This window comes from Ixodes scapularis, unplaced genomic scaffold (genome assembly GCF_016920785.2).
Source record: "Ixodes scapularis isolate PalLabHiFi unplaced genomic scaffold, ASM1692078v2 PGA_scaffold8__174_contigs__length_109621045, whole genome shotgun sequence".
Classification (NCBI taxonomy): Eukaryota; Metazoa; Arthropoda; class Arachnida; order Ixodida; family Ixodidae; genus Ixodes; species Ixodes scapularis.
This window is the reverse complement of record NW_024609883.1, coordinates 43,212,968-43,228,667: the sequence shown is the minus strand read 5'-3', so window position 1 is coordinate 43,228,667 and position 15,700 is coordinate 43,212,968. Positions and strand designations below refer to the sequence as shown.

Below are 15,700 nucleotides of genomic sequence, written 5' to 3'. Positions count from 1 at the left end.
AAGGTAAAGGTACCATTTTTTATATGTAGTACTGTGCCTCGAAAAGTACAGTCCGAGAAAAATGTCCTCCACTGGAGGCATGCCGACATTAATTAACATAGTGCCCAGAAATAATTGTGTATTTGGTAAGCAAATATATTTTATAAAACATGCCACTATGCTACTGGAAGTGAAATTTGCATTCAACATGCAGGAAAAATAACTCAAATAAATTGTGCACCCATGCCAAAAAAAAAAAGAACTGGCAGTAAAAGGGCTTCAAGCCTTTTTTTTTTTCTTTGCTTTTTTCTACAAGGTATATATTAGAAATTGGGGCATGTCACAATGCAGTTCTTGGTTTTCTAGGATGCTCCAGGCATGTAGATCCAGACTGTAATATAAAAAGATAATCTCAGAAACCACTTTAGTGCACTTTTAATATGGGCAAACCCTAAATATAGGTTAACCCCTGCCATCAGAAGAAGCAAAATAAACAAATGTAGGTCAACCCAAAAGCCTAAATTTTAGAGTGGAAGAAAAGGATATTTGTTCAAACATTTGTTTAAGGACATCCCTTGTCGCCCTAGCTAAAATTCACTCGGACTGCACAGGCCATGTAACCGTCGAAACGTCCAGAATAAACGACCATGCGACTCCGTGCAAAGGCACTTGTGCTCCACCCTCGAGCCAAGTTTTGCACCTACATGCTTGGGGAAACAGCTAACGAAGCGGATCATCTCAATTAGCTCTACCATTTTTGTTCACTACAATAGGTCAAAATTTCTTTGGTTATGATAACAGGTCATCTCCGCATCTTATGTGCCTAAAAAAGATTTACCGTAAAATACCGCAGTAGCACCCAGTATTAACATTTCCCAAACCTGGGAATTCTGCAAGTTATACGTTAAGCGCCTGATTTGACTGGACGAACGCCCGTGCCCAGATTAACCGAGATTACAGTGAAAGTGGAGTAGCGCTCCTCACAGAATTTTACAATAAGCAAAAGTCAATCTATGTTTAAATAAATAGTAGTGATCCCATCAGTTTCAGGACCTCCATCTTTGTTACCCAACAGAATGCTTTGAATGATTCGACAGCCTTTCCTGCATTTTTAATATCAATCAAGTTGCGTGGTAAACCAATCAGCTATGGCACAGCACAGCAACCAGGAAAACTTTAAAAAAAATAAAATACAAGGTGTCACCCCAAAAAAAATTTACAGAGATTTTTCCACAGGAAAAATTAACTATGCATCGCTGAACACTCTCTCTTTGCCTAAAGGGACACTGATCACGCCCCAAAATTTATTTTTTACTTTTTTCCCAGCCAATTCATTATGATGTCAGGAGACTACCCAATCAATATTTTTCTACAGCATCACATATATCTTTACTAAACTCAAAAACTCAACTGCTCAAAACCTAAACTGGACTGGGGAGGAAGGAGAGGTATAGAGGAGGAGAGAGGTGGCGGAAGTCACGTGGCTGCGATACTTTTTTCCCGCCAAACGCATTTGCAGCTTTCTAGAAGCCAAAAAAGAAGTGGGTATCATGTTTCTGGTCCACCTTTAACACTGTGTGTGCGCCTTCAGTGACCCACGACTTTGATTATATTTGGTGGCCGTGTCTAAACCATAGAAAACGGCCCGTGACCACAGAAAAGAGTGAGGGCGACTCAAATCGGCCAGTTCTGGATCGGCGGTTGTCGGGCGGAAAGAAAACGAGTTTCGAGCCGCAAATTGTTTTCTGGGTAGTCGGGCTATCCTATGTCATGTACAAATGAAAACCTCGGCGAACATAAATACCCTGTCAGTGTCCCTTTAATGTACTGAGGGCAATCCGAGCCAGAAGCCAAAGTTCCGAGAACTACTGTCGAGACCGGTTATAGCGAAGTCAACGGGAATCGGAAATCACTTCGCTATATCCGCTATTTCGTTGTAACTAGGGTTCGGAGTTTTCGGTTCAAACCGATAAAAACCGATCAACGTACGCCAAATCCATTTTCGAAAATTCGGTTTCAACCGAAAAAGGTCAGTTTTTTAGGGCCGCGTCGAGGTGGGTGGGAAAGGAGGGGGGGAGTGAGAGAGAGCGCTTTGCAAAGTTCGACATTGTGCGACGTCTTCGTGATTACCCTCTTCCAAGGTCCAACGTGCAACAAAAGAGGTCTTGGATTGGCCTTCACAGGACATTTGTGTCCTTTCTGTGATCGGGCTTAATGTGTCAAGTTCCCGGCCCTAAAAAAAAAAGTTTGGATGTGGGCTAGTATAAGGTTTTTCGCTTCATGCACTTCAGAGGTCATCGAGGAAAGCGGTAAATACCTTTCTCAACAACCTCTCTCAAACTTACCCATGGTTGAGAACACAAATACAATAGATTTTTTTTTTTCTTTCGCCATTCCGCTGGTTTCTGTACGGTCATCACCTCGGACGGTCACGTCGTCAGAATGGAAAGGAAAAAGAAGCACGCTGAAGATTACGCCCGCGAATTCCGCGATTTTAGGCGTGTCCTGACGGAAGTTGTAGCGAAGACCACGCATGTATTTGTGTGGTTATTCTTTCAGTGATCACAAATATCACAGCTACAAGGATCATCTGATCCGGTGTCTAATGGTGTTTCTTTCATATTCACCGAAAAAAAAAAAAAAAAAAAAGGTAAACTTTTCTGGAAATAAATATACTACACCGAAAAAAACAAAAATTGAAATTTAAAATAAACACCGAAAAAAGTACTCCAAATTTCGAAAAATTAAAAATCGAAAACTCAGAACTCTAGCTCTAACAGACTTCGGTTATAACGAAGTATAAAAGGGAATGGCAAATCATGACCGCTTCGCTGTAGCGGCTATTTCGTTATAACTGACTTCGTTATAAGCGGTCTCGACAGTAGCCGTTACCTTATTAAAACATTATAATCTCCCTAAATGTTCCATGGAAAAATGGCAGCCGACAGAGCTATTGAAGAAATACAGCTGAATGGCAACAGTTACTGAAAACGGGCAAAAACAGGCCCCATTTTTCCATTGCAACATTGAGAATATCACTTGCATCTTTTTTTAACAAGACAAAGATTAGTTGTAAACTTTGGCATCTGGTTCAGACTGCTAGCATTCGGGCGGAGAATGAGCGTTCGGCGACGCACACCGTAATATCCCAAGAGATAAATCGAAAGCAAATCGAAAAATTCGAAAGCAAATCGGGTGAAAATAAGAAGTAACCTAACTTTCTATGAATGATAAAGTAAAAACAAAAATGCTTGTTTTTAAATTTTGTGACCTGTGAAACTTGCGACCACACAGGTAGGGGGGAAATTGACAATGAACCAAAGACAGTCCTTCCCGGTCACCAATGTTCGCTTATCCCTTGCCGTGGCTGAGTGAGGTCATCATTGGCCTGGGCTTTGAATATGGTCAAAGTGTGTGCGACCGTAAGAAAGCTCAAGCGAAAAAGGGAGCACCCACCGTTCCCGCCATCTCGGGGGGCTCCAGCTGGCGTAGTTCCCTGCTGCCAGACTTGTCATGGCTTTGCTTAGACTCCAGGCTGTCTTCATTATCTCCGTCCAACATCCGGGAGTCCTGAAAGGTGATGCCAACTTAACCGACTTCCACAGCTGAATTGCATCTACTTCGACCCTTTCGGCCCTGAATGTTGATGAAAACAAGTACGGTTGTGTCCCGTTAAGGTGAGACCGGAAGTTAGTCTGCCTTTGTGGGCGTCCGGTGCCTCGGCTGTATACGAAAAATTTAACCGGTGCAGTTCAACCGCTAGCCTGGGGTCTTTAATGTGCACCACGTAGTAGTGATACATGACCGTACGCCGGCTGTATATTCATCCGGATCGAAACGTGCAGGGATAGGTATTGAACCCAGGATCCCTGGGTTCTGCAGCACGAGCTTTCGCTCCACACACTAACAGCTGCAGCGCACTACCGCACTTGGCCACCGATGTCCCGTCCCCCTCAGAATCTACTCTATTAAAGGGGCCCTGCAATCATATTTAAGCGTCTACCTTTTATGAGGTTTCCACGTCTCTTGGGGTTCGGGCAAGCCAGCGGGCACGGAAAGAGTAGCTAAATATCAGTGCGCCATATTTTAACCGGACGACACGGAAACCTCCTCCACCGACGAGGGCGACCCGCGGTACCGAAAGCGCGTCTTTGGTCCTGGGCTTACTACTGGTCAGAGCCACTAAAAACTTCTTTTTGGTCGAAATAGAAAATATAAGTGGCGCAAACCGTTTCAATGATTTCTAAAAGTAGTTTTTGTTCACTATTATAGATGAAAAAAAGAAAGAAATGCAGTTTATAAAGTACGGAAACAAGAAATGACCCGTCAACATACCCGCCGCCAAGCGGTGGAAAAGGCGGCGCATACTAGAAAGGAGTAGTGGGATAAGGCACCGACACGGAAAAATCCCGGATGCACGCGGTGGCGCTGCAGTCGTATGGGCAGGAGGATCCGACCGGCTCCGAGCGTTCCGAAGGCCTTCGGCTAGAGGCTTTGTCTTGCGTTTTGGCAATTTCACGGTACGGCAGCGTGAAGTGGACTCCAATTCTGAACTGGTCTTTACCTCGTGTTTGCTGTCGTTTGTGGCCAATGAAGTGTCATGCCGAATTAGTGTCTAATCGCGCAGCAAACGCAATGAAAGCCACTTTGGCTGCCCGCTGCATACAGCCTATCCAGAACATGCTTTAGTGGCGCCCTCTGGCGCCGTCGACACGAAGTGCGGCGGCCGTGAGTACTCGATGAGCTCAACATTCCTCCTCTAGTTCACGGCCACTCAAGCCAGGACGTACGACGTCATGAAGGAGGTTATTTTTTGCTTGTTTTTGTAATTCTAAATTGCCTATAACTTTGAAAATAAAGCGAATTTCGCGAAAAAAAAAGTTTCACTAAGTTACTACGTTCAGTGCGCTCAAGGTCGGTGCAAATTAAAAGACAGTAAAAAGTCCTTGCAGGGCCCCTTTAAGTATGGCGACAAGATTTGCAAAGATTTGAATATTTGCCTCGTTATTGGGGACAGAAGCCCTCGAGTCACACAGTACACTCGGAGCTCCACTACTGTCTGTCTGTTGCTCTTACCGAAAAAGAAAATAAAGGCCTGGGCACCAACAATGGTTAGAATTTCAGGGGGCTTTCCGGCCAAACGGGCCACTTGCCCTTCTCTCCCTAACTGCATCACAGCCGTGGATGTGGTACCGACTAAGCGTAAAAGTAAAAGCAGGACGCTTCCCCCACCATTTAGGAGAAGGCAAGACTGTCAGGTGTGAAGCGATCGCGGACCTCGGCATGAATTCGTTTATGGCAGCGCTTGTTTATTATTCGTAATCTTGACCTTGACTCATTATTATGGTTGACTCGCATTATGAGCAGCTTTGCTGGGGAGCAGAGGTGTCCACATTAACGAGACATCAGCGTACCCGTTTTCTTTCATGCTTTCCATTCGATACAAAGCTTTAGAGCAGAAATAAAAATTTCTTTCGAAAGCTCAGGGGCAGCATTAGGCTCATAACTGCCGGCAGCAGTCCGTCAACAGGTTGAGTAATGAAAAGTCCTCCCAAGTGATGACTTTCAGGCACGGGAAACTCACTACAACAAACTTGCATCATTCTTGCTGGAGAGGCGAAGGAACGCAACACTCACGTTGGCTCCGACAGGACAGATGTTGTGGGTGACGCTGCTGCGGAGGTGATGGAACGGAGCAGAGTTGGTCTTGGACCTCGTTGACGACCGCTCCGCCGAAGCCTGCAAAGGCCACATTCCATCGTCGTACGACATCGCTCCCATTCAGGTGCTCGTGACAGAATGATGCTGGTCTCTGTAAATTCAAACTCTTCGAACATGCCGCTTTGAGCTTTCTTCCTGGGCGCCAAATTAAGAATTTTGGTGTTCTCATTTTAGACTGGATATTTATTGTTTCCATTATTCTACGCTCATGATGCACTAATGATGCGACTCTTCGCATTGATTTCTATTTTCTTAATCTGTACGAGAGACCCTTTGCAAAACCTCAGCAAGCAACATTGGTAGTCGCCATTTCTTGGGTGTGATCTGATTGAATCTCATGCCAAACGCAGCACTATTGTCCAATATTAGGCTCAAAATGCATGCCTAAAGTAAAGCTAAACTGCCCTTTTGCAGGTTTAAGAAAAGCAAGACAAGGCTCTCTCGACACCCGTCCCTCTTTTTATTTAAGTGAGCAAACGCTGGAGAGGTGGCGAGGGGGGCACGCCTTTTTTCCAGTGTTCGCTATGCTAAGCTGGAAAGAGTGGAGGGCTGTGCAACAGGAGCTTAGTCAGCTTTTCTTTGGTTTTTTTTCTTTATTTGTTTTGAGGATTTCATTCATCCGCAGAGGGGGCAGAGATAAAGGCATGATGCCTGACAGCGCCTCTGCCCCCTGCAGTTCATACGGCGGAAATAACATTTCAAACAAGTCACAGTGATAATAAATAACAAGACAGCCATCATCATAAAAACAAATAGAAACAATTATTATAGAAATATCTGAAAACACATGAAATGCAATGACTCAACTCAAACATCTACACAAGCGGCACAGCTTGAACAATGTGGGGCGATATGCTTTTCATAGCCCAGAAGTAAAATAAAATTAAAAATAAAGATAAAGATAAAAATTCTGCAACAGGGGATAGATGGAGTGCAGCTTTGAAAAAGGGTCTAATTGTCGTTGCCTTAGAGTGGGCACTAGAGTGAATTTTGACATTGTCTTTCTATGGCACAGACGCAACCTACGCGCCCTAGGCATCTCAGAAAACCAAGCATCACAATTTCGTACGGCCTTCTTTCCCCAATGAAGATGCAAACATTGCAACATGCCCCTCTTTCCTAAGCACCCTAGTAAACCCAAAATTGCAATCATGCGTGGCATTATTTCCTATGAAAAGTGTGACCAAGCACCGCGACACGCCCCCTCTTTCAGAGATCTGAGGCGTGCCGCAACGTTTGGCAGCGTTTTGAGGGGGGAAAAGGCCCCGCATATGTGCACGTTTTTGTCTGGGATCTGTAGGGCCTGCAGGTTGAACTTGTGCCACAAGAACACAATCTAAACACAGTGTTCGAAGGCAGTGTTCTTCAAAACAAGTTGGAGCCCCAGTCGATACCGAAAGAAAACTATGGTCTCCTAAATCTTGAGGCATTCGGGGGGATCGGTGGCCGAGTGGGCTACAGCACACCAGCTCGGAGCACGTGGAGCGAAAGCTCGTGCTGCAGAACCCAAGATCCTGGGTTCAATCCCCACCCCTGCCCATTTCGATCTGGATGAGCATCGTACCAGCGTGCAGTCGTGTATTACTACTGCGTGGTGCACGTTAAAGACCCCAGGCTAGCGGTCGTACTGCACTGGCTAAATTGCTCATCTACAACTGAGAGACTCGTCGCCATCGAGGCAGACCAAGTTCTAGGCTGTATAAACATACACACAACCCAATTTTTTTTTTTTTTTTTAAGGCATTCATAAAGGTATGTTCGTGAACGGGAAGGATCACAGACGGCGCACCTTGACGAACTCTGGGACGTTCGAGGTGAGGATCCACGACTGGTTCAAGTTGTCGTAAATGCACTTGCGACGCCGCTTGCTCCGACGCACCATGCTGTCGTCGTCCTCGCCCTCGTTCATGTCGTCGTCCGACGACACTATGACCCTGGCATGAGCCACCCGGCTCCTGAGCGACGGGTGGTGGCGTCCATTTGTCAAGCCACTTGGCTCGACCACCTGAGACATGGATTTTGCCGACCTCGTAGGCACTGAAAGATCGTGCAAAGCAAAGTTGAGCCACTATGCTCTCGTTAAAGCCACTAAATGAGCTACGCTTAGAGCCGATCTGCTAGTGGACGCCACCATCTTGGTGTTTAGTGCAGAGCTGATGCAACTGTCGATCGTCAAAGTTAAAAAAATGGAACTTCCTCAGCTTTAGATGTGGTGTTAGGAAGCTCAGGTGAAATCATCTTGCTCTGTCGCAAACTGTTTGAACATGTCTGGAGGATGAAAAAGCATTTCCTGTGATTTCAGACGAAGCTTCAGATAACTGGCTACCACAATTTTAAGGACCAAGGTAGCTGGAGTGTCGTTTCTTTAATTGTAGCTTATTTAGTGACCCTAGCTCTCACTACCCTCCATTGCACTATAACTTGGCGAACTGTAAAGGCTGCAGACCCCGCGACCCAATATGAGTGTAGGAGCAAGTCGTGTGCATCTTTTTCGAGCATCTTTCGGAGCAACCAAAACTGCTTTGGAGCACTTTGGAGCAGCCAGAACAATGTTCTGGAGCAGTAAACATGGCTTTTGGAGCAGCCAAACAGTGTTCTGGAGCAGCAAAAGTGGCTGTTAAAGCAGGTAATCTTAGAAAGAAAAAAAAATTTGTTTTAAGTGCTGGGCAAATGAAAAGCACTTTGCTCACCGCAATAAACAAATTATGGTCAAGTTATACCACCCGGGAGTCTTTCAACATGTTAACTGAAACGCCAATGACATGACACATTTTGCAATGCTTCAGTTAAATGATACATATATATGTTACCCACTATAAATAAATAAAAACCAAACTGCACATATTAAAATTTATTCTTAGTAATAAATATCACAGCATTAGGTTGACTAGTTATATAATAAATTAAAACACTCTCCGACTGATAAAACACGTAACTACGACAGTGCAATGCGATATTATACACAAGGGTGCATTACGATTAGCGGGCGCTTTTCTTTTTGTTTTTCGAAAATTTCTGCAAAGCTGCTGCAAGCCTCGCTTTGCCTTTGGCAAGTATCGAATGTCCACTTTCAATGTCTCCAAAGAGACATAGAGACATCCCACAAGTGTACAGTGCCATGGGCATTGCCGAGCAATTCCGAAAAACCGCTTGCCAGCGCATTACTGGTTCCAGACGTGTCAGATTTTCGTCAAAAGTAAGCAAACGTAAAGAAATGGATTGCAAGCGTCACGGCTGGTGCCTCTGTCGTGCAATCATGCTCGCATGCACGTGAGGGCAACTTCGGCAGGCTTGCAGTTGCACGTGCTTCGTCGCGTGAGCGGAGACGACCGTTCGATCGAAACCGAAACCATGCCACTCCGCTCGGTCGCCAACTGGTTCTCAAAATTGTATGCAAAATGTAATTGCCCAGCAAACAACAAAAAACGGTCCAGTGGCACGTGCTTGCTAGGCCGGCGGGCGAGGTACAGGCTAAACAAACAGAAAAAAAGAACTTGAGCGCATCAATACAAGACATCGCGAGCCAGGGTCAAAAAGTTCTTGGAGCGCTTTGTGCAATGACTAAACTCAGACAAACAAGCGAGCTGTGCGGCTTCAGCGTACAGACGTTGCTTTCTTTGCTTTAGCTCACTTCTCTTCAACTTTCTTTCGCGGCAGATTTTTCACGTACCGGGGTTCCTTTTGAAAGAAAGCCCACCAAGGGATTGATTGATTGGAGTTTTATGGTGCGAGAGCAACTAGGCCAAAATGCGCCAGGTGCATACACTATTGCAGGAAAAGGGTTAAGGAGAAGACAGAGCTATAGTAGCTGGTGATGCAATAAAAGCATGAACATGAATCGTGTAAAAGATATGGATATGAATTTCAGGTAAGTATAAAAGTTATAATCAACAAGGAATTATCTCAAGAAAAAAAAAAAAAAAGCATGGTGAAAAAGGAGGGGTTATAACAGGTGTCGATAGAATGTTATTTTAAGAAATTCCAAAACTTTACTGAAAGGTACAAGAGGTTCATTTCCTAGCAAAAATTTGGGATGAAATGGAAGATGGGATCTAAAAACAGTGGAAAAACATGCTTGTCGTTTTTGATCCAAGTACCTACAGTGCCACAGAATATGTAGGACAGTCAACGTTTTGCCACAATGCTCACAGCGCAGAGTATCATCATTACAAAGTAAATATAGATGCGTTAAACGAGTGTGCCCAATATGCAAGCGGCGCATCAAGACCTCGTGGAACCGGTTCCTCTGGTGGGAACTCTCCCATAATCGTAAACAAGGTTTGATAATACATAGTTTACTGTCTGTTTCTTGATTCCATTCTAACTCCCAAAGTTCATAAAGTGATTTTTTAATGACTGGTTTAAAATCCTCATAGGGTAGGCTGACCAATGCTTTTAGGCCACCATTAACAGAGGCAGCCAATCTATCTGATGTATCATTACCTGGAATATCTACATGGCTTGACATTAGCATAGTTTTATATCAAGGCCAAGTAGGAGAGTGCGATTCATTTGGACACGCACTTGTTGAACGAGGCGATTCTTTGTAACGCTAAGAGAACATATCGCCAGTAGAGCACTCTGGGAATCTGCGAACAAAATAGCCTTCCTCACATGGTCTTCTAAGATGTGTTCAAGCGCCATGAGCACAGCGTAAAGCTCAGCACAGCAAAAGCTCAGCAGCTCAGCAGCAGCAGCAAAAAATTGCACATAGTCTTGATATTTCTCTTGTAATGCAAGAAATTCCTTGTGAAGAACCTGATGGTTAACTGACCTTTTGTTACATTTTGTAAGCGACCAATCACATGACAATCTTACTGCCTTCCAAGGGGCAACAGCTTGTTTCCTTAATCAAGTCAATTTCAGGAAGAGCCAGCTACAGGGAGGCAGAAATGCTCTGAAGTCGGAAGCTCAATGGGCGTATTATGCTAGGTTTGTTTTCAAAAAGCCGTAAAAACATGGTGGTGTGAACCGAGTTGTTTGAGGGATGCAGAGGATCAGATTTCACTTTGTACCCAGAACACAAGCTAAGATATTGTCTGCGCTTCTCTAGTGACATTTGATGTGTATCTACATACAGGCTCAAAACAGGCGATGTCCGAAATGCTCCTGTGGCAAGTCGAAGGCCAAGGTGATGGACCGGATTCAGCCTTTTTAAGACAGATTGCCGTGCTGATCCGTACACAACTGCACCATAGTCCAGACGGGAACGGACCAGTGAGCTGTACAATCGGATGAGAACCACCTGTCAGACCCCCAGGATGTGTGTGAAAGTACTTTGAGAATGTTAGACGACAGCAAACATTTCTGCTTCGGCTCCTTGACGTGAGCCAGAAAGGTAAGTTTCTTGTCGAAAATAACCCCTAAAAATTTGTGCTCGTATTTTTCAGGTATTGCAGCGCTACTGAGCTGCAAACAAGGATCAAGCAACAGACCACGAGATAGTGAAAAGGGCACACACACTGTTTTTTCAGATGAAAACTTAAAACCATTTTCATCGGCCCAAAATTGCTCATTTTGTTTATTGAGAGTTGAAGCTGGCGCTCGGAACTTGAGAGATTGCAGGACGAAAAGGAAATCTGCACATCATCTACATATAATGAATATGAAACTGATGGAGGTATCACTGCAGCAAGGCTGTTTATTTTCACCACAAACAAAGTGACGCTCAATACAGCCCCTTGAGGGACGCCATTTTCCTGAGGAAAAACATCCAAAAGTGTGGAACCAAACCTAACCTGAAAAGTTTGGTTTGTCAAAAACTCCCTTATGCAGCGCAACATGCGGCCACGGACACCATGTGTGTATAAGTCCTTTAGAATCCTATAACGCCAAGTAGTATCATATGCTTTCTCTAGGTCAAAAAATACCGAAACGCAGTGCTGTCGATGAACAAACGCTTCACATATGAAAGTTTCCAGGCAAACAAGATGATCCAAAGTTGATCGCCCCATTCTAAACCCACACTGATTGGGATCAAAAATTCCCTCAGTCACTAAAAAGTGTACTAATGTCTATTTATTAGTTTTTCTTAAGTTTTCCCAAGGCAACTGGTCATTGCAATGGGACGGTAACTTGCTGGTAGAGTAGAGTCTTTTCCGGGTTTTAGGAGAGGAATTATATGTGCCCGCTTCCAGCACAGAGGAAAGGCAGAAGCCCTCCACAAATGATTAAAAAAGGTTAACAAATGGCCTAGAGATTCAGGAGACAAGTGCCGCAACATTTCATAGTGGATTGTGTCAGGACCAGGTGCCGACTGCTTTTTTGACCCAAGGGCCACCTTCAGTTTGCACATTGTGAAAGGCTGGTTGTATACAAGAGTGTCTGATCCTGACATAGCAATTGGCCGCTTTTCTGCTACAGCTTTCAACTTCTTAAATTTTGCCGAATAATTAGACGAGCTGGACACTTCACAAAAATGTTCCGCAAGAACATTTGCCTGGCCTTTCAAGGTTGGCGAAGCCGAGGGAAAAAGAGGCGTCCTAAAAGAGAGGTAGTTACCCCGAAATTTCCTCATTCGATCCCACACCTCCTTAGTAGTGACAAAACTGTTCACCTTGGAAACATATTTCATTCATGAGCTTTTCTTAGCTAATTTCCTTGTCCAACGAGCCTTTGCTTTACATTTTTTAAACTCTATCTTGTTCCAGACCGTTGGGTAGCAGCAGAAAGTGCCCCAGGCCCTGTTCTGACGTTTAAGCGTAACAGAACAGTCTTTGGTCCACCACGGCTTGCAGCGCTTAGGAAGATTTTCAGATGTTTGTGGAATGGAGGCAGAAGCAGCATTTATGATACGGTCAGTAACGTACAAGGTGGCATTTTCCGGAGTCATAGCTAAAAGTTCAGTTGGGTCAAGCACTGCTTCCAATGCAAAAAGAGCCCAGTCAGCTTTGTCTAATTTCCACCTGGGGATACGTGTTGAAAGTGAAGGAGGTGCTACAGTACTTTCTAAAAAAAACAGGAAAATGGTCGCTCCCAAAAGGGTTATCTGAAACCTTCCAAGAAAAACAGGGAAGTAAAGTTGGGGATGAAAGAGACAAATCGATGGAAGTGAAAGTATTATGAGCTGCACTAAAAAAATATAGGATCGTGTCCATTTAAAAGGCAAAGACCGGATGACAATAAAAATCTTTCAATGACACCACCACGGGAGTCTTGGCGGTGGTGGGCTTTAAAATCCCCCAAGATTAAAAAAGGTTGCAGAAGTTGCGCTGCAAGTCCATACAGGTCATGTAAATGCAGTGGAATATTTGGTGGCGAGTAGAGTGAAACAAGCGTAATAAGGCGGTCAAGAAGAATACAAACTGCCACTGCTTCTAGAGAGGTTGTGAGAGGAACAGAAGCACAGGCAATATCACGCTGCACAACCACAGCTACTCCACCAGAGGAGTTGCTATGGGATGCACGGTCCATTCTGAAAACCTGATGACGACGTAGAACATTTGTTTGTGTGTCCTTGAAATGAGTCTCCTGTAGGCATATAGCGACAGGCCGAAGCTCATCAAGAAAAAAATTTATGTCATCAATATTAGGGAAAAGACCACGGCAATTCCATTGCATGATACTATAGTTCTTTGCCATTTAGAGACGAAAAAAAATAAAATAAAAGTGACCTAAAAGGGAGATCCGTTAAGGTTTAAAATCTATTTTTACACGTGGGGTACTCTGCTTTTTAAAAGGATCTTTCTCTTTCCAAGTGGGGTCACTGGCGACAGAAAGAGACGACTCTGATCCTGAGAGGGGAGCATCCTCCTCGGACCTGGGCCCACTCACGTCCATGGGCTCGTCGGTTGCCGCCGGCAGTTGACCCCTGAAGGTCGACTGCTTTGGCGGCTCCCCGGGCTTCCTCTGTGGAGCAGAGGTGCGAGGGGGTAGGCCTCGGCCCTTAGGGGCCAAAGGGCCAGGTGGAGCAGGGAAGGTCAGCCGCTGCCCTGAGGTGGATGCTGAGGAGGCAGCATCCCCCTTACGATTCGAAAGCGGTGTCACTGGCACCGCTCCCAAGGACGCCGGAGACCTCGACGGGAGGCGCAGATCGTCCGTAGACGTCTGTGTTCCAGTCGAAACCATTGGCCGTACCGGTCCCCTATGTACGGCCTGGGCAAAACTCTTTTGTCTCCAAAGGCGTTTTGCCTTTGGAGACAAAGGCAAAACGCTTTTTTGCATCAATGTAGGAAATGTTTTCTTTAACCTTCAAGGTGATAATTTCTTTTTCTTGCTTCCATAACGGGCAAGGTCGGGAGTATGCTGGATGTTTTCCATTACAGTTAGTGCACTGAGCATCGTTCTCACACACATAAGCGACGTGCTCCTTACTGGAGCATTTGGCGCAGGTCTCGCTACCCTGACAGCTCCGCGACCCATGGCCAAACTTTTGGCACTTAAAGCAGCGCTGAGGGTTCAGCAAATAAGGCCGGACACGGCACTGAAGGTAGCCTGCCTTTACATTAGTGGGTAGTCGTGGAGTCGAAAGTGAGAATAACATGCCTTGTTTTGCGCTCTACGCCGTCGCGACGGATGGTGATGCGTCGTGCTGCAACCACTCCCTGTCCGGAGAGACCCTCAACTAGCTCTGTATCTGTCAAGTCGAGCAAGTCATCTTCAGAGATGACCCCTTGGATGGTGTTTAACTTTCGATGAGGGGTCACACTGACCTTGTAGTCTGAGACGGAGTTCAGGGCTAAAAGTGAGTCACTTTGTTTCTTTGTGTTTACCTCAACAAGGAAATCGCCTGATGCCATCTTTTTGGCGCTAAAGTTCGCACCGATAACACCTTCAAGCACTTTGGAAACTAAAAAAGGAGAAAGTTTAGCCAATGGCTTTTCGTCCTCAGAGTGCAGAACAAGAAACTTTGGAAATTTGAAAAGATCATGGGTCTTAGTGGTAATGTCAAGGACTTCGGTGCGGGTCCTTTTCAGGGCCTGATCAGTTTGTTTAGTTCTGGAACCCATAAAGATGGGAAGGAATTTCAGTGCCCAGGTGCACCGCCCACTACGGAGCCCAACGAGGGGATAAGTAATGTGCCATAACAAGAAAGGCTTGGCTGACACAATTACTCTACCAGTGCTGCCCGGGCACTATAACCGAGTGTGGATGCAGGGACAGGACCTGTTTCCACTCAAGGTTAGCCCTTGCCGCCTAAGAAGGTGAAAAAGGAAGGAAGAGAGTGTAGAAGAAAAGAGAAAGAGGTGGGAGTCATGCACCCGTCTACGAGAAGCAGGGGTCGAAGCGGTGTATTGCTTCGCCCGGGGGGCCCCGAAGGGTCCAAACATACCCCGGGCTTAGCTCAACCACCAGGGTCCCCTTTTCCCTGGACACAGGTTAAGCCACACACAGCCAGACGTGGGTGGGCGAACCCATATTAAGGTCCCTCTATACTGAAAGGTAGCGACATCTCTTGAAGAATGCCGCCCGCTCCTCTCATTGGATGAATGTGGTCCACCAGGCGGAGCTCGCTGCGCGCTGCTTTTGTTTTGGTTGTTTTTGCTTTCCAAAGCTCCTCGGCGCCATTTTCGCTCCGGTCACTTGGCGTGCCAGACATTGTCGGCTACTAACTGCCTGGGTAAGCTTCTACATTCAGACTGGCGTTTGAATAATTTGAATCACAACAGCCATGCGGTTCCGCTCGCTGTCGCCATCAAATGCAGGTGGATTTTTAATAAGTATTTAAGCAAAAGCATTCGCAAATGCTGTCAAACCGCCAGTGTGAATGCAGCAGCATATGGCGCGTCTGGGGAGATTGCTTTGGGGGTCTGGGCTTCGCACGGCAGCATCACAGCTCCGCTTTTCGCTCGGCGACAGTTCGTAACCTCTGACGGGCTGCTGCGATTTCGGACGCAACTGGTGCAACAACCGTCGCAGCGATGGCAAGTTCTTCAGCATTCCATGTCTGCACTTCGCACGCAAGCTTCACATGGTTCCGGTTTTTGCTTGGCGTTAGTGTGTGAGCTATAACGGGGTGCTGCGCTTTTGGGTGCAGCAACTGTAACATCGACGACAAGAA

The 15,700-nt window shown here is 45.6% G+C and overlaps 1 protein-coding gene across 2 annotated transcripts in view; it reads right to left on the bottom strand.

Annotated features, from left to right (window-relative positions):
• LOC8025584 (ATPase family AAA domain-containing protein 2) overlaps positions 1-15,700 on the bottom strand; it is an 86,921-nt gene that overhangs the window by 62,349 nt on the left and 8,872 nt on the right. For both annotated transcript variants that reach the window (XM_029982025.3, XM_029982027.4), the window contains exons 3-5: positions 7,490-7,737; positions 5,617-5,718; positions 3,436-3,549 (exon numbers count right to left, since the gene is read on the bottom strand). In XM_029982025.3, coding sequence (XP_029837885.2) covers positions 3,436-3,549; positions 5,617-5,718; positions 7,490-7,737 — 464 coding nt within the window. The remainder of the gene's footprint in view (positions 1-3,435; positions 3,550-5,616; positions 5,719-7,489; positions 7,738-15,700) is intronic.